The sequence below is a fragment of the Melospiza melodia genome, chromosome Z (assembly GCF_035770615.1).
Source record: "Melospiza melodia melodia isolate bMelMel2 chromosome Z, bMelMel2.pri, whole genome shotgun sequence".
NCBI classification, from domain to species: Eukaryota; Metazoa; Chordata; class Aves; order Passeriformes; family Passerellidae; genus Melospiza; species Melospiza melodia.
In genome coordinates, this window is record NC_086226.1 from 53,821,503 (window position 1) to 53,841,331 (window position 19,829).

Genomic DNA, 19,829 nt, shown 5'->3' on the forward strand with positions numbered 1-19,829 from the left:
TAAAAGGTTTCCCTTAACTAAGGGCAATGAAGTGACAGTTGCTTTACAGGAAATCTTTGCCCCCTGCAAGAAGGTGAACATATCTCTATTCTCAACAGAAACAGCTCTCATTTCACAGAGTTCTGTCTGGGCCACAACCACAAAACATCTATAATTCCATATGTAGCCTTTAGTACTCATACTACACACCTAATAGCAAAGTCAACACTTGGAAGTTACCAGCTTATCTATTACTGGTCATCAGACTTAACTATTACCAAATCTGTTGGTATTTCTATGTTAAAGGAAAAAAAAAACCAAACGCATGAACTAACGGGCATTTTTCCACATACCTAGCATATCTCTCCAGAAAGCAGGATACATCAGCTGTGGAAAGGTAATCTGTTGCATAGCAATCTGTTTGGCTGATGTTTAGCTAAGATGTTTAGGATCCAAGACTTAATTGCCCTAGACCAATGGGAATAATTTTGTTTTTCAGCCAGGAACAAGTATGAATCACAGCAGGTGACAAGAGAGGATAGAGAAGGAATAAAGTAAAGAAACTCACTTGGTGTCTACTGCAAAGTTATTTGGCCTGTATGGGCCACACAAATGGCCTATACATTTACCCTATTCTAAGGTAAATGTTCTTATTGCTGCTATAAGGGAAGAAAATGCAATCCTATTTTTAGTAGAGTCTGTAAAACATGCAAGTTGTCCATATTATTGTATTTTTCTGCTCTGAATTCCAAACATCTGACCTACACTGTAATAACATATCATACATGACATCAAACAGTAAGACAAAAATGCAGTATCATGTGCATCAGGTTATAATTGCCATCCAGTGAAGGTCAGTTAGATATTTAATTTATTTTCTAAAAATTAAGGCATAATCAACTTTCCCACTTTCCACACCAATCTTCTGTTAAAGTATTATCACGCCCAACAGTGCCAGAACAGAACAGAAAAAAAAAAGTGTATTCTTCTTAGTTTGTCTTTACCAAACCTGGGCATCATTGAAGACCATATGTGAACAGCAATCTTAATTCAACTACAGTGCTAGAGAAACTTAAATGTACATGCCTAAAATAAGTTTATTTTGAGATTTCTTGCTGTTGTTACAAGTGCCAGTTAAGAGACACCTACACTGAAAATTGAAATGACTAGTCAATTAACCATAAAAAGTCTGCTTGCCTTTAAAAGGCAGTTTGTCTAAGAGAGTTTTCACACACGTTTTAAGTACTTAGAACTGTTTATCTACTATGGAATTTCATGCAGCTCCTGTTTGCTGCACTCTAATATAAAGTAAAAAAAGCCATTCACAAACATGTCAAAAAAATTTTTTGTTGTCTAGCAATTTATCAAAGTTAAGTTTTAATGCACAATTTATGTAATTTTGCTGATCAAGAGTTGCAAGAGGTTGTCTTAAGAATTGAGAAATAATGAACATTAGTTACTTTAAATGTAAATGCAACAGTTCAATAGACAATGCATGTTTGCTTTTTAAGGTGAAATACCCTTGAGTATGCGTGCACGCGTGCCTGTAAGTGTGTACGCATTCACTCTGGAAAGCAAAACCCCTTTCTGAAAGAGTCAAGGACAGTTTCATTAACCAAGACTAGACATCAGTTACTGGTGTCATTAGAGTAAGCCCACAGACTGGGGCTCAAAATTTGAAAGTCTTAAAATAAAGGTACTTATCTCCTGTTTCTAGAGGCCTTCGAATATAACATAACTATTACCTAACTGCTCATTTTGAGACATATAAATAAAGAGGTCCTAAGGATGAATAAACAAAGGAAACTTTGCAGAAAGCTGCTCAAACATAGACAAACATGACTAATTGCTCATGTTCTGTGGCTCCTTGGTAAAGCAGGCTACAGAAGCCTGCATCTCTCGTGAAAGTCCTCTGAGCTCTACGGCAGCTCTTAGCAAAGCATCTGAAGTGCCCTTAATTGTTTGTGTTCTTAATGCAGAGCCTCTTGAATACATTCATTTTTAATAGAGAACTTGAGTGTGAGGCCCATCAAAGAATAACAAAACTACATCATTCACTGGTTCTTGCTGCTGTAATGATTGTCTTTTGATTTATTTGCAAATGACTAGCTTGTCAGACCCCTGACTGAAGTGCTACCCTCCTTTCTGAAGTATCATTAAAAATTAACATGAAGGAATTCAGCTGCATTTTGTAAAATTAAGTTCAGCAGATGGACTTTTTTCTCTTCACTTGTGTAATTTTTTTTGCTTCTGTTCCATTTAGTTAAGGACTTAAATGTTTTGACCTAACCACTGCCAAACTCAAGTGTTTGTACTTAAGTTTGTCTTGCACACTTGTTAAAGTGAATTCTTAACATAATGACAAAGAACAAAGCAGCCAGACTAGTTACTAAATACAACACTCATTTAAATAAGGCTTTTTACTATGGACTTAAACTTGTTTGTAGAATTGAATTCTGTTTTCCTTCTTTATTGTTAGAAAAAAGTATTGACCTGTTTTCCTTTAGAGTGGTCTGCTCCAGATAATTTTGCACTTTGATAGCCTGTACTTTCCAAAGTTCCACATAAGGTATCATACCTAAATCACCACAATTTCTTGAAAAGGACAAATTTTTGCAATGAAATTAAAAGGAAGTATAATACAAGTATTCAGGTTGTATTCCACGGCATAACAAACACCCATGTGTATTTTAGCTCTATGTAAGAAGCCCTAACTTATGGGAACCAGCAGTTTAACTTCGGAGTGAAGAACACAGACTTTCTCTGAGGAGAATTAGTTAATCCCCTTTCAGTTTCAGAGGTTTCAAGGGGAGTAATTTTGGGTTTTCTCCAACCAGTGTCTACCAATACATATCCCAGTACTAACTTCAGCTATAGGATCCGTGGTGATTTAAGACAAAAATTAAATCTTACAACACTTCAGTTTTAGCAATCACTTGCCCTGCAACAGCTGCTCCATTATTATGGCCCAGGCTCATCCAAGCTGTCCAGATTCTATTTTACAAAGTGATGCTTGGCTAAAAATGTCCATTTTATGTCAGGAGCTTGTTATTCATTCCTGCACTGAACTTCCAGTATTACAAAGTTAGAGCAGTGCTTTCAGATCTGATCTATCACCAGTTCTGAAGTATTCTTACTTTTTACATTTTTATTTTTGCTATTATTCGATCCAATTTTGCAAGTAAAATTTGTAATAAATTCAGAAAAATACAGCTTAGGAACAACATGACTAAAAATAAAGCAAAAACCACCAATGTTCTGATAATACCAAAGAAGCATGTCCCAAATCATTCCCCTCAAGCAAAAGAATCAGAGAATCAGCCTTTAATGCACACAAAGGAATATACTGTTAAAACACATTCACAAAAGCTTTAGAAGGTAATTCTTAAGCATTCTGCCTCTGCTTACACTTTCAGGAATTAGAAAGCCAAGTACAACACTGAACTCCTCCTGGAAGGACAAAATGGACTTCCTGCCATTTACAGCATGTAACACAGTAATCCACTGGGGAGGAAAGGTCAACGTTGCACTTTTGGTCATTACTGAATCATTTGAGATTATCTGTGGTGGGGATGAGAAGAAAAATCGAAGCCTATGAGAATGCTGTGAATGGCTTGACCTCAGCTGAGTTTTCATCTCCATCGGTCTATAAGGCATGTGAATAAAAGCCCTCTTTCTGGGACATGCTTGACCATTTTTTTAAATTCCTGCTGCAAGGCAGAACTCATTCAAATACCCAAAACTTGTGAAATGCAGTAAGAAACTGTATGTTTTAGTCTTGTGTTGAAGTTTAATATCCATTTAGTGTTTTATTTTTTCCAACAGAATCACTGAAACAAGCAATGCACTTAAATGACAAAGCCTTTATTCTTTTTGTGATCAAAATCTTCAAAAACAAGAGAAAACAGACACAAAACAGAGAGCAATTACAGAAAAAAATGTATTTCACTGTACTTAGCTTTCTGCATGCTTTGTTAGTACTTGATATAGCAAGACTCCAGCATCTCCAAAAATTAGTTGCTAAGAATTCAGGGGATGAGGGGATGTTGGAATTATAATTAAATCTCAAAACCTAAACACTCAAAAGCTTCAAATGATTAAGGCTAGCATTCTGTGAACTTTGCTGTTCATGTTATTGAATCCAGGTTGAGCACAGAGATATGCATATATTATGAATGCCCTTTTATTTAAAATTAATACACTACATTCCATTTTGGCAATGGCTGCAAAAGAAAAAAAATAAAAATAAAGGCAACATGCTATTTAAAAGTTTAGGCCCCCACACTATATCAATGTCAAACAACAGCGTGTCAAGCTAAGATTCAATTCAGGTAAGTGCCACTGCCAAATTTTCTTGTTCCCAGACGTGCTTTAAGGTTATTTTATTGCTTAAAATTTAATTTGTTCCAACTTGCGTTTCCATGACAACGTTGGCTAACCCTGCAAATCATTTGGGTAATTGGATATCTTATCTTTCTATTGCTCTCAAATCCAATGATTCTGGAAGAACTGCAGCAGCCAATCAAATTTACAGGCCTCCTGAGTAATAGACTTGCACAAGTAGCCACATCCATCTCCCCTTTTACTGCTGTACTAACCAACCTGTGACAAATTGTGGAAGTCGGCCTTCCAACTGTAATTAAAATTACAAACACTTTCATCACTAGTACTCTCACCAATAGGAAGGAGTGAGAAGGTTTACTCTCAACAGATACTTGATATTCAATCTGACAAGAAGCAATGGGTAGCATTCATTTCAGCAACAAAAATAATCTCTGAATTTTGGGCATAAACTTCAGTTTAGCATGACATGTAATTAATAAATACAGTTTCCTTCTGCCCCACATTAGTACTACTCATTTTGAGATCAGTCACCCACAAAATGATATTAAAATCCCAGAAGACTGGGATGAAAAATCTTTAGCAATAAAAAAACCAAAAGATCACTTTATTGCAAGTAGGAGTGGGGAAAAGAAGTAGCAGAAATATTAACAGAATAAAAATTCAAAATTGTAAAGATACTGAATGCTACATAGTTTCCAAAATGAAATTAGAGAGCTTTACTTCAGTACCTAAACTACTTTTATCTGAATCCTCTTAGATGTTCATTTAAATTACAGAAAGGTCACAATAATTTAAACATAAGCTACGTATGATGCATAAGACAACAGCTACACTTGCCAAATATCTACTACAGATTTGGATCCCATTCAAGTGTAAAGTGACTGGATATATTTCAGATGTCTAATTTCAATGCTTTATAAAAATAGAGAGAGGCTGTGTGTAACTCAATGAACCACTGTACACAACTGCCCATCCCATTTACAGCTGTAAGTCCTGTTGAAACAAAGCCAACGGGCAACAAAGAGTCTGTTGTCAGGATGTCGAAGTGCTCCTTTCACATATCTTCACTATGTCAAGACTCTTCTTAAACTTGGCTAAAGAGGGCAGTTACCACATTTCTCCTTTAATCTAACTTCAGCCCATCTTGCTTAAGCACTCACAACTACAAAAGGTGTGTTTATCTAAATTTTAGTTCCATTGTTTGGTTTCCAAGCCTAAGCTAACCTTAAATACACACAGAAGTATTTAAATCTCTTAAGTGAGCACACAGCTTTGTTTTACTTTCAAGCTGTTTTCCAGGACACAGAGTTCCCACTTTTATTTAGATTACAAGAGATGCTGAGAGAATCAACGGCTGACTCCAATCCAGAAGAGGTCTTTGCCACCTTTGCCTCCAGGGACACAATTTCTTTGAACCATACTGCAGACATCTAGAGACTTGCCAAACATCTCAACAACTAATCAGGCAGAAAACATTGCTATAATACAAACTGGGAAAGGACCAGCTTGGTAGACCACTATATCAGGCAGCTAAATAAACTCACAGGAGACATCCATCCAGTAGGAGAATAGCCCAAAGTATCAGGAGAACCAAGAGGTTTTTGGGAGAAACATAAGCTATCAATGAGTTCCCCTCTTCTCATCTAACGAGTTGTTATGGTGCTCTATAAGCAGCATGGTCTCCAAAATTACCCAGCACACTTTGCAGTATTATTTTTAAGGTCACTAAGAACTTGATTTATTCTGGACAACTGAGCAACACTGCACCACACAGTAACAAAGAGGAGACAAAGAGCACAGAAAGATAAAAGAACATAAAAAGTATAACCCTAACTGCTAGACTCCTACCAGGAAAGAGCACCAGCAGCTCTTAATTTAGTTTAGGATGCTATTTTAAAATTATTTCCTATTTCTGCAAATATCTTTTCAGTACTTGTCACACTGAGCCGTTTGATTGGGATAGCAGTAGAAAGTCAAAGCTCTTACAGAGCTGGAGAAGTACCAGGAATCAGTTTGTCACAAATCAGAGCATGAAGTTCCTCAAACCAAGCACATACATTTACAGTATGCAAGTCAATAACAAAGCTGCAGTCAGGATTCTGTTCTTATCAACATTCAAGTAAGACTGTAACAACAGTAAGACAAGAATTTATTTACTAGAACAATAAGTAGAGAAATATTAAGACAAGGGTCTGAACTATTGGGGGGGGGAGGAATCTAATCATTATGCAACAATCAGACTTTAGAAATAACTACCAAAGTAAGCATACCAACTAAGTCACATGTACTACTCTAAATGCAGTTTCACCATTTTAAAATACTTAGTATAGTCACAGCTCAGTTTCAAAAATCTATCAAGTCAGAAAAACAATTTAAACACTTATTCATATCAATGCTTCAGGTGCCATCAGGTGACTCACTAATGAATAACAAGTTAAAAGGATTGACAACTCCTTTGATAGTAACTAGTGGAACTACCCACCACATAGGATTTGTAAGGAAGGTGTACATAATGGATATTTTCACTGCGTAGGGAAAAAGGTTCAGAAATATATCAGCAAAACTTTGGGAACATGACACTAAATTCCTTACCCATTTTATTATTTTTATATATATTCTGTTGCTTACAGAATAGAAACAATAGTAAAAAGACTATCTAAATTGCATTCTAATAGACAAAAATGCCATAAAAAAACACAGGTCCGAAATATTTTTCAGCAAAAAACATCAGATTTATGCAAAGTCCTAAAAAGGTAAAGTAATTACAGATAAGAGAGAAAGATGATAACATCTTTTAGCAAGAATCTGACAGTCATAGCATTATTAGGAACAACACTAGCAGCACATCAAAAATTTCATGGGAAAAAGGACAAAACCACTTGATTATTAAACCATGTAGGGATAAAATCATTTGAGTTTTTTTTGAAACTAAGAAGTCCTGCATTCATGACATTCATGATAAGTCCAGTATTTTTTAGTGTTTCCCACTAACAAGCATAAGGATCTCTTCATTTACCCTAATCCTCAATTTGCAAGGAGTTTCAAGCTGAGAAAGACAGAATATGCTAGAGAATAGCTTCAGAACTCACTTTACAGTGAATGGAAAAATGGACTGAAAAGTAAAAAGGACAGGGATAAAGGCCCATAGCATGCCTAGACAGGAACATAAAAGAAAAGGAAATAATGGGCCTTAGGAATGAAACTCTCGGTCACAGAGGATCAGAAGTTGAACATAAGTCAATAGCAGGCTGTTGCAGAAAAGGCTGCCACCGCAGTAAGCCGTATTCTGAGCAAGCCTTCTGTGCCACTCAGCAAGGCATTTCCTCCCCTGGAGTACTGTACTTCAGCTGGGCAACACCATTCAGAGAATGAACACTCGACTTCAGAGGTATGCAGCATGGTTCTGCAAGGCAGGGGAATGATTTGCTCTCCTTGTCCAGGGAGAAGAAAATGCATAGTAAAGAGCTGAAGTTACAACAGAAAAGACTGAAACTGTAACTCAAGAAGCACTTCAACAGCAAGGACATAAAAGCAATCTGTTACCTGAAGAGCTTGAGGGTTGCCACTGCTGTTGAAGTCTTTGCTAACAGATAGAACAAGCATCCTATCAGTAATGACATTGGTATAGCTGATCCTGCTAGGAGGACACAGGGAGGCACTAGGTCCCTGCTAATGACGTGATTCTAGAGCTCATATTTCAGTTTGAATAAACAACCTAAAAGGTTTCCATAGGTCTTGTTGAAAATTTTGCTTTTGTTTAACTGACAATTTATAGTCACCATCTGAGGTCACAGACAGCTAGACTAGTTTACTGTCTGAAAAGTAATGGCTGGAAAGCTTATAACCAGCCATTTTACAACAATAGAAATTTTACACCAATATTTTACAACAATAGAAATTCAGAATGACCTTACACCCTTGCACCTTAAAGAAAGATGAATGTTTTACCTTTTTTTTAAGTGAAACAAAAAGCTTTGTTGTAAATAGGAACTGTTGGAGCAAAAGTACAAAAGAATGATCTTTTTGTAAGCCATTTTTCCCAAGAAAGGAAGAAAACCCTACACTTTCTTCCCAGCTTAATTCAAATTTCTATACTTGAAGTTGAGATAATCATGTCTTGAAGCAGAGAGCATGGCATTTCAAGGGGTTTAGAACACTTAAAAAACAAACTCATAAATAGGGAGATTTCCACAGATCATAAAACCCACCCAGTTTCAGACGTCCTTTCTTTTTCTTGAGCTAACAAAAGCGGGTTCTCATAGACTTAATGTCTTTTATCAAGATGCAGGTCAGCAAGCATACCCATTCCTGTTCCCATTCTCCAAAATGAAAGCTATCTTTTGTTTTTGCTTGCTAATCCATAGAAGACTTTAAAATGGCACAAGTAGAGATGGCAGCATTTTGTTCTCTAAATCAATTTTATCCTCAGCCATCAACTAGATGTTTCAGCACACAGAAAGATCAGTCCTTCCCTTCTAATTCAAAAATCCATACCACCACTGCCCTTGCAAACTGCTAAACAAGCAGTATTGGCAATGCACTTGTGTTCTGTAATATATTTACTTCAAATCCCAGTGGCTTGCCTCCTAATGCAGTTTTCTATTGTGTCTGTTCTTGTGTCAATACAGTGACTGGTCACCTTACAAATAAGTTACTTGGACCAACTGTTTACACAAACATCAAAAACCTTCAAGACAAAGAAAAAAAAAAAGACCAAACAGCAAAAAGAGAACACCCATGTTGCTGAGGGAGGGGGACAAAAAAAAAATCCAAAAACCTAAACAAACTAAGAAGTCTTAAACCAAAACACAATTTAACCTCAGTTTTCTGTTTTATTATCACATAGCTAAAAAGGGTAGTTAGCTGTTCAGATCATGTGTGAAGTACAAAATACTTTCAGATAGACAGCCCTGACACAAAGTTTACCTAACACCCCTCAAAGAACTTAAATCTGTAATTTAATCATCGGTTCACAAAGAACAAATGTTCTGAAGAACAAAAAGAAAAGGCAGGAGCAACTTCGCCGATCTCCACTTAGCGACTAGACACTTCTAATACACTCTGCAATTTCTCATTAGACACTGAGTATTATCATTATAAAAAAATTCAGGGACACTCACCAAACACAATTTCCTGAACTGATTTCCCCATACTAGAAAGTGTTGGGAATTTAGCTGCTAGAGACTGGAAAATTACAAAGCCGTGGCTAATTCCAAGTTCTGCACCTGCTAGATAGCGTGTCCTTGGGCCTAGCTGTAGTATAATAACAAATAGTGAAAGAGACATGAGAAAAGAGAGATGTAACCCCTAAGGAATGAGGAAGAGTTTATGGTATAGTTTAGCCAATAGATTGCTTGGCTTACAGAATATTCATAAGCTTATTATTTGCTGTATAAGTGTTTGATGCTTTCTTCAATAAACTGGACCTGCGATGAACCATCTGGTGTCCTAGTCTCCTTCTACAACAAGAAAGTGTATTTTATAAGCTTGCTAATAAGACTCAACACTCAAAACAAAAGAAACCCGAACAGCCCACCTGGATGCTGTCAAGATTCATATAAACCTATGGAAACAATATTAAAATCTCTAACTTGAAAATATAATCAAAATACTTTCAAGGGAAATTGGAATCAAAAAAGGCTTACAGCATTATTTGACAGGGTTGTAGCATTTAAATTTTTTGTTTTGTTGGAGGTTTTTGTTTGTTTGTGCAGCACTAGGGCTTCTTTCTTAAAAGAGACAGCCTCAGGAAATAACTGATTTTTAAGTCTAACCTGATTTAACTAGAGTTCGGTTAAGATTAAACTCAATTTCAGCAAGCTCTAATCCACTTTTCAATCACCTCCAGCATTAAGCCAGAAACAGTTCACTAGTGGAGTTTCACAGGGGCCTTTGCTGCAATCTGTTTTACTAATATGATCAGCAGCACAGCCTGGAAAAGACAGCAAGTGGCAAGTATGAAAACTTGCTCCATAAAAGGAATTGCTCCATAAAAGAATTAGAAAGAAAGTAAACACAAAGGCTTCAAGGAAATAGAAATACATTATTTTATCCATAAGAAAGTAAAAGCAACAGCTAAAGAATTGCAAAGAGACCTTACAAGAGTAAATGTGCAATGAAACAATTGTACATAAACAAGTTTTACATACACTAGGAGTAGACATCCCTAGCCACGTAAAATGATGGTCCCTGAGCTTACAATTATCATTCATGGTAAGAACTCAAATGTGAAACGAGTCTCCTGCACTTAAGCATTTCATGACAGTGAAAAGGAAAAACTGGGAAATTTTACTGAAAAAGAGATAAAAATTAAAGTAAAACCCAAACAAAAACCATTCAGAAAACAGAAAAAGGTGATAATACAAATCTCTCATTCACCAGGATCCTGAGAGCTGCATACAGCTCTAGTTCCCGTTTTCAAAAGTCTAAGTTAAAAACTCAAAAAGGTTGAGTAAAAAGAAAGTGATCAAAGAAAGCTTCACAACTGTTTAAGCAGAGACTGCCCAACCTTAAAAGGAGTCAACACAGATGGGCTGCAAGAGATACACCACTTTGGCTCCAGTGAAAACATAGCGAGGCATCAACAGCTTCTGTCCTGAGAAGCAGTGACCATCTAATACAGTGGAAACTGGGTACAAAGCAAACAAAGGTGGGGGGTTGTCCTAAATCTGGAACAACTTTCTCCCCACAACATCTCAGCAATAGTGTAAACACACTAGAAAGCAGTTTTGCGGAGGAGGGCTCTGGAGAACAAGTTGAATATGCCTCAGCCCCACACTCATGTGCTGATGGAGGCTACGCCTCATGTGAAGACACAGGAGAATGACTGTAACCAACTGGCTACAAACTGACTGAAACAATTCTCCTTTCTGTTCCCCTTGTTTGGCAAGTAGGAAGATGCTCGTAAACTGGAGCAAGTCTTAAAGTGCCACCAGTAAGATGATCAGGCAACCAGAACACACATCATACCAGGGAGGAAATATATTTGATCAGCTTCAGGAAGAAGGGGATTAATGGGTAGACAAGACCTCATTGCTGAAAAAGAAGTGATTATGGAGAGGACTACGTCAGCTCCTTCTCAGGGGTGCACAATAGAAGAACAAAAGGCACACAATGGTTACCAGTGCGGAAAGGTAAACTCCCAGTTGGTGAAGGACAAAATTCTTCACAATAAGGGCAGGTCAAACACTAGAAACTGTTGCCCTGACATGTCATGCAATATTACCTCCAAAAAACTGTTTTAGGTAGAAATTTGACACTTACAAGAACACAGATTGCAAATTCAGCTTGACTATGGGATCAACTTGCAAGAACTTCAAAAGTCGTAGCCTCCAAGTAACCATAAGGACTAATCTGTTAAACTAGTTGTTTTGACAATTAAATGCAGACAAAACTATGAATTCTCCCTGCCTTTATTTTTCCCCTTTCTGAGAGGAGCTATGTAAGCAACTATTGTTCAAATACCTACACTTAAGAATCCAACTAATTGGGATGCTGAAAGTGACAATAGTAGTGTTTGACATAATTGCAATTAGATGTCCCTAAATCTTACCCCAAGTTGAAAGTTTCATTAGTTCCATTCAAAGCTGTCATCATGTTTAAAGTAGGTACTGTGCAGTCTTCCGATAAGTGCCAGTTGATCCAAAATTGGTTTAAAAGGCTTTTACTGTATGCCAGTGGTGATCCATCAAGTCTAAAGGATCCTAATTTTCCATTTTGCATAGGAGATGCTGCATTTTTAGCCCTTTGCTGCAAACACTCAAGTAGAGAGGGACAAAAGGCAATTCAGATGCTCAGCTTCATTTTGTATAACAACCAGCAGAAGGAGGAAAACCATTAAGCTTTCCCCACATAGTCTGTTGTGACAAAAGGATATTGCACATTTAGAAAGCATTTCCCCTCCTACTCTTCCCCCAACCCTGAAAGTTACCAGCACTTTTTTTTCCTTCCCTCCAACTGAACAGACACACAAACTACAGCAACAGACGCTGCAATGCAAGGGAAATGTAACAATGTAGAGGGTAGGAATAGTGTTCCTCACTCTGGCTCCTCGAGGAACCTGAAATCTGGTAGACTAAGTCTAAAATGAGAGATGATCAGGCCCTATTTAACATATGTACAGTGTTTACACTCTGACACGCTTTTGAATTAAGTTCTATATGGAGCTGACATAATAGATGGTATCTGACAACATGGTTTTATGAAAGCCACATGGAGATGTACTTCACAGTGCCCTGAATCTGTCAGATAACTCCTTCACAATAATGTTGGCCTCAAGCTTGAAATATGGTTCAAAAATCACAAAAGTTGAGGTAATTACTCGAGTCTTTTCTCCTCTTTAAAACTGGCAACTCTATTTGTGGTTGAAATAGCTAGGCTGCTGACACAACTGTACTCATTTAGAAACGAAATATTTGTAGAATAAGTACAATTTTTTCAGAGAAAAATACTGTCACAATCAAGCCTACCATTTTCTCTTTTAAATCAAACAGTTTTTGCATGTCTTTTGTGGCTGTGCCAACTGTAAAATGTTCTTGAAACATTCACTGCACACCACCAAAACCTTAAGGAGTTTTTCATTCCAATAATTAAAATGTAGGAAAAAAAGAGGAAAATTAATTTATCTTTAAATCCCTTTCAACAGCAAAGCCATCCTACTCAAGAGCTGCAGAGAGCTAACTAAGCTCCTTAATTCCCTCCTGTTTAACCCTCTCCTGAAGACTGATGTTCTAATGAGATATCATTAGAAGACTTTGTCCTTTGCCATGAAGCATTAGAAATGATTCCACAGAACAGTCCAGGATAAAACAGACATGCAACTCCTGTACAACTGGTTAACACAATGCAGCTTTGGAGTTTGTATACTTTTCTACAACCGGCAAGCTACTGAATGACAGGTCTGCCTCCAGGCAGGTCAAAGGGATCAAAAAGACCCACCCAAAGAGAAGGAAAGCTTGCTGTAACTGTTGGGAGAGCAGAAACCCAGACACTGCAGTAGTTTATAAGTCTAGCACTTGGTTCAGCACTGCTGAATTTTTTTTTTTTCCTGTGGCTGCCTGCCAATGAACAAAAGATAATCTTGCACCTAGCCAATCCAGACATTAAATGCACAGGAAACCTTATCTTCTGACTTATGACAGAAGATGACAAGCAGAGATGGTGAAAATTAAAGACTGAGTGCCCTAGGAGCCAAGGGCAGGAACTCTAAGTACAGCAGGATTTTTAACACCCAACCAACTATTCATCTTGGCAATAGCAGCTGATTCATCTGCTTTGCCAGCCACAGATGTCACATTGGGGAAAATCTCACTTGGACGGCATAACGCAGAAAAGAAACTGAAGACCACACAATGTTCTTATTCATTCTATCGTGACACATATGAAAACAACATCTAAATCAAACCACATCCTACCCAAACAAATCCTCAGGTGGTTGTTTCTGTTTCAGATATGCAAAACTCAGTCAGTAACTACTCACCTTAAAATAATTTCTACGAACACAGTGTAGGTGTGTACATAAAACATGCTCTTAATAAAAAAAAAAAAATCTCTGGAATTCCTAAATTAAAGTTTAAAAACCTATGCAGAAAAAGAAGAAAACAAACAAAACCAAATCTAAACCAGATACAAATATGGCAAAAAGATTATTTCCTGACCACTTTTCAGCCACCAGGTTGAAACGCAGCAGCACCTTGATTTAAGCACACATCATGCAGTTAAGCACTGCAAAGGGCCAAAGCTAGATTTGAGAGGGAAGCCCTTCTGTGGCCATTCCTGGACTTAAATACAACATATTCAAGTGAAAAGCTCTGCTGTTTGTGTATGCAAAGTTCACCTCAGTTAAGTCTGTTTATAACAACATTCAAGTCTTGACTAACTTTATTTTAGTTAAATTATAACAGATTATTAAATTAAACTAAGACGGAACTGCTGACACATATCCATCAGTACAAGAACTCAAACTCATTTACATGCAGGCTAACTGCAAGTACTTCATTTTATCTAAGTGACTGTACCTTAACAGTGATGTACACACCACACTCCATAAATAAGCTCTGCTGCAGTGTAATTTTGTTTTTCAAACAGCAGCCCAAGCAATCTGAAGAGTTTCACACAGAGCAAGTACAGCATCCAAACAGGAGGGAGACCTTAAAAATGTTAAAGCTTGTTCACTGGAAAGTTTCCCCATCACTGCATTTTCCAGTAACAAAGATGTTGTCAGAAATGACAATTTTTCGTGTCCCCTGATGATGCCTTTCTAGCATTTGGTTATAAGCCATAAAGCAGGAATAATTTCAGCCTGTCAGGAGTCTAGCTAATGCCCAGTTTCCCCCTAGAGAGAATTCCTGTCAAACGTAATGAGAGCTCCAAAGGCCCTTTCTACAACATAATGAGCACTTAGGCCATGCTGGTGATCAGCCAGCAAAAAGCATCAATTTGAGCCTGGCTACACCCTTGGGGGTAGACGTCACCAGTTAATAAGAATTATGATTACTATCTGTCAAAAGCCTCCTCAGAACTTATCGTTAGCAGTGGAAATTCAGAAGAATGTCATTGTTAGTTTTTTGGGGGGTTTTTTGTGTTGGTTTTTTTTTTTTTTCTCTTGTTTTGGTTTCTTTCTTCCTGTAATCTAAGGCCACCTACATACTGAACTGCAACACCATTTGGAATCCTCACTGCAGGAATCTAAATCAATAGCCTTTAACATGAAGGTGCTACTTTTACCAGAAATTAGAATTACTTAACATGTAAAAGCATAGTATCTGAGACTCACATCCAGAGAAATGTATTTACACCTTCAAAAGCCTATTATTTTCTTAACAGCACGCACAGAGCAAGTGTGCACTACTCTTCCCAGCTACAACTAACACAGATATAATGCTCTGTCATAAATCTTAAAAGCTTCCGAAGTATAACCGCCTACTGGGTACATAATTCTAATTGCCACACATACAGGACATTAAACCTTTATACATATGTTAAGGTCAAAGTGGGAACCTTAGTTCTCACCCACTTTAATCCTGTGGGTTTAATTGATTTTACCTAAAGTTAATTCCTAGTACACTAACTGAAATCACACATTCTGTTCAAAGAGCTCCTGAAAATAACATTCATTTTGCAGCAAATGATCTTCCTATACAGATACTGGCATCCTCATGGGTTACAGTATGCCAAGAAATTGTTGAAGAAAAAAAATGCGAGGAAAAAAAAATCTCAAAATCACAAAGCTATGAAAAATCACCTCACAGAAAAACTGACATTCTTCTAAAACACAAGACACAAGAAAATTTGTTAGGTTACAGTACAGAACCAAGTCAAATACTAAGCTTGCTGTTCCATCTGGTTATTTGGTTCATTATTAAAAAAAAAAGGTTGTCATAATGACTTCTTTTAATGGCATTTTGAATTGAAACAAGCAAAAACCCTCCAAACCCCTAAAGAATACCTACCCAGATTTGGAGATAGAAAGCTATCATGGAATTACAATGCCACCCTACCAAATATGGCATTTTCAGGGGAAAACAAAACAAACAACAAAAAAAAAATCAAAGAGTTCAGAGTTACAAAAGCAAAACTCAACTCCGTAATTCACTTGCTTAATGAATGTCTTTGAATATACTGAAGATCTGAAGCCTGAACTAATCAATTTCTTCGCTGTGCCCTAGCCGGTCAGCCATGCTCTTTAATTTAATGAAACAAGAGTTTTAGATGAAATAGCACATACACATCAAGAAAGAATTGTATTGTTGCACTTTGAAATGTGTCCAACTGTGCAACTTCATCTAATGATAATTTTTTAAGAGGCCATCGATTTCTGAAAGACTTATTGTACTAGCATCTTGATGAAAAAGTGAATGTCAGCATATCTACAGAATACTTACACCCTGCCATTAATGCTTTATTTGGCAGACAATGACTACTCAATTGAGGGTCCTCTGGGCTGTGCAATCATTTAGCTTTTCTTCTCTTATGAGGTCCTTAGTGTCTTGTTCCAGTTCAATACTCTTTTTATTCACCATTATAGTGGCCATAAGTGTGAATTTTATGGGAACTTGCAAACTCAGTCATAACTAGAGCTTTCCAAGTCACTAATCTCTTCATACCTTTACAAGGCAGGGATTTGAGTAACTATGACTACATATGCTACACAGACATGGGACCAGTTCTACATGTCGGCACCTCTACCAGTAACAAAACAAACAAACAAAGAAAAACCCAACCCAAAAAATCCTCAAATTTATAAGTTACTGAACTGCATTTTTAAAACCACAGATACAAGATCTTTCCTATTTATGCCCAAGTCTTTCAGAACCAGTACCAAAAAAGGTATTGCTGCTTAACCTAATCTACACCTCATCTGACAGGAGGTAAGCAAAGGTCTACTAATCAGGCTATTGATTCAGACACCATACCATCATCTGAGCACCAACAGCACAGCTACATTTAAATGCACCAAACAGATTGCAGATTTTGCAGCTTAGAAAACAAAATGTCTTACCTGTTTGTGCATTTCAATGTTTAATCCATACGACATTTCATAGTACTGCAAATAAATGAACATACATTATTTTCTTAAACTGACTTACATTGTATTAGGAGATATTTACTGAAACAGAGATAAAAACAAATATACTTACCATCACATAATGCCTCTGCATTTCCGTCTTTTCACTTGCCAGTTTCTCACATTCCAATTTAAGGCTACAAAACAGATCATGTTTTAATATAACACATCATTTTTTTGGCATCTACCCTCCCTATTTGTATTTTGACAGAAGCTGCAAATTAAAAAAAACTCATAAACTGACTTTCAACATAGAAAGACTTAATCATACTTGAAATAAAAAGGCCAAAGAAGAAATTTAAAGAACATTTCACGGGTGCTGTATGAGGCCTGAACTGTCTACAGAACCTAAACATATCGACTCTTCATACTTTGACAAAGAGCTGCAACTTACAAGTTAGAATAGGGTCTGAATTTCCCGTAAGTACTTCTCAGGAGTAAAAAGATAAAAATAGAGGCATTTCTTTCTATACAGCATTTAGTAAATGACTGCCAAGTTACACCACTCACATTTACAATTATAACTTGAGTATAATTCTTACCTTAAATACATTCTAGCAAATGTCACCTTGCCCAGTGCTTGAAAACTGGTAATTCTGACTATCATTTACTGGCAAGTTTCTTTTCATAAACAAAAGTTAAGTTGCATTTGCATGTCTCATCAAAAACTGTGATACAATTCTGATTACTTTCACTGAGCCTCAATGTTTCCTTTTCTATCAAACCGATTTTTTTAATGATACTTGCAAGCATCCTATGGAACAGTTAGCGTGCAAGCAGTACTTTTCACTCACAACTACAAAGCCACATGTTTAGAGTTTACATTGTATTTCTTAAACAAGTTAAGACTACAGTATCATAGGTAAAGGAAGAGGAAGCATAACTAGAACCAAGCAATTTCTGACTAGAAAACCCGTAAAGCTTTTACTTCACTCCAAATGTTTCAGGTGCACATTAGTACAAAATCAGTCAAGGTTAATGATCCTCGACACCAGATGACCAGAATCAAAAAGAACTTGTACCCTAAATCTCTGAAAGGACCTCAGCAGCAAGCACACACCCACAAAGAACTTCTGAAGGGCAGAGCAGCAACGAGGAGTGCATCCCACAACTTCCATGGATTATGGTAAACTTTGTGTTACTACTCTGAGTACTTGTGTGTTTTCACCGTCCTCCCTGGCTCTTAACCACAGGACGCTGGAATTTTATTAAGTTTTGCATTAACACCACACACAAATGAGCAAACATGAGAAGTAACCTCCTTAACGGGCTGTGCCACAGAACTGGCGCAGTTTTTCCCGGGACACACTGAAGTGACCCATACACACATACATGTGGGTTCCCAAGACACACTGCACTTGTTCGAACGCGCAGAGGCGCCGAACGCTCCGGTTCGGGCAGTTCAGGTGCCCGGGGCAGGCCTGCGTCCCCGGGCTGGCGCACCCGGAAGCCGCGCCGGGGCTGCCCGCGCTCCCCCCGGTCCCTCGGCGGGGCTCTCCGCGAGCCGCACGCCACCGCCTGGGCGCGCCCGTTCGCTGCAGCCCCCGCCCGCCTGCTCCGGGCCCCGCAGCGCCTGCTCCCGGGGCGGCCCGCCGGCGCTCACCTGTGGTACTGCGCCTGGAGGAACTGGAACTCTTCTTTGATGCGGTCCAGCGACTCCGGGATGGTGAATTTGAAAGGCTGGCCCGCAGCCTGGTGCGGGGTCTGGCGCGGCGGCGGCACGGGAGAAAGATGCACGTTCAGACACTGCGCGGCCGCGCCGCGGGCAAGAGGAGGGGACGCTGTCCATCGCGGCCGGGCCGGAGGGATGGAGAGAGCGCCCGGCCCGGCCCGTTCCCGCCCCGGGGCGCTGCGCACTTGTTACCCACCTTCCCGTCCCTCATCTGCGGTGGGGCCGAGGTTAACCGCGCTCCGGCTCCGACCCACCCGCTCCTGCCGCCGCCGTCTACACGAAAGAGGGAAGTGCCGGCTCCTCCCGCCGACCCCCGCCGCGGCGGCACAGCCAGCCCCATTCTGTGCTCGGCGGATGCTGCCCGGCCCGGCGGCGACCCCCCGCCGTCCTGCCCAAGGCGAGTAAGTTGCCCACGCAACAAAAGTACTGGGGGCCGCTCCGGCAGGCAGGACGAGCCGCTCGATCCGGGAGAGAATTAACTTGTGAGGGCGCCTTCCTCTCCCTCCCCCCCTGCCCCCCAGCTCCAGCCGAGCAAGCGAGCGGAGGTGCGCTCCGCAGCGCCCTGCCCTCGCCCCGCGCACCGCGCCCGCGGAGCGGCGGCCCGAGCCGTACTTACGGGGTGCCGGCTCTGGGGGAACATGGCTCCGGCCGCGGCGGGTCTCCCTCGCAGCGCGGCTCTCGCGGCTTGACTCCCCGCCCTGCGCCGGCTTCACACCCGGGGCGCCCAGGGGACAGGAGCGTCGACACCCGCCGACCGCCTTCCCTCCGCCGCCGCGGGCAGCAGCGGGGCGAGGCGCGGCTCAGTGCCCCCGCCGCGGGGACATTCCCCAGCCGCGGCGTCCTTTGTTGCTGTTGTTCCAAGGAGGGCTGAAGGTGGCCGGGAAAGGCGTACGGGCCGCGCTTGGGACGGTCACCAGCGCCCCGCGCTCTTTCGGCTGCGCTTCGACCGGCGGGCGGCGCCCGCAAGGCCCGGGCGCGGCGGGACGGGACCCGACGGGGCGCAGCCGGGAGGCCACAGCCGCCCCTCAGAGGCGGCGAATAATCCCCTTCACGGACTCGCAAGTGGTCGATGCGGTTGTAAGGCCGGAAATCCCAGGCGGAGGAGACTCCTCTCTCCTCTTCTGCCCCTTGTCAAAAGGGGAAAATCCAGCCGGAGGGAGCGGATCGCAGTGTCCGCGGCCGCACCGTCGCAAGCCGAGGGGGGCGACAGAAAGTCTCCAGCAGGGACGCGTTGCTCGCAGGCGTCGGCGCAGGGGCCAAACCACCGGC

The 19,829-nt window shown here is 40.0% G+C and overlaps 1 protein-coding gene across 4 annotated transcripts in view; it reads right to left on the reverse strand.

Annotated features, from left to right (window-relative positions):
* Positions 1-19,494, reverse strand: part of LOC134432122 (transducin-like enhancer protein 1) — an 81,377-nt gene extending 61,883 nt beyond the window's left edge. For 2 of the 4 annotated variants that reach the window (XM_063180564.1, XM_063180561.1), the window contains exons 1-4: positions 19,177-19,493; positions 18,492-18,592; positions 16,962-17,025; positions 16,823-16,867 (exon numbers count right to left, since the gene is read on the reverse strand). In XM_063180564.1, coding sequence (XP_063036634.1) covers positions 16,823-16,867; positions 16,962-17,025; positions 18,492-18,592; positions 19,177-19,200 — 234 coding nt within the window. In that variant the 5' untranslated portion in view covers positions 19,201-19,493. Of the gene's footprint in view, positions 1-16,822; positions 16,868-16,961; positions 17,026-18,491; positions 18,593-19,176 lie in introns of all 4 variants that reach the window. The other 2 variants (XM_063180563.1, XM_063180562.1) reach the window with 2 other exon arrangements.
* Between the last annotated feature and the right edge of the window lie 335 nt (positions 19,495-19,829).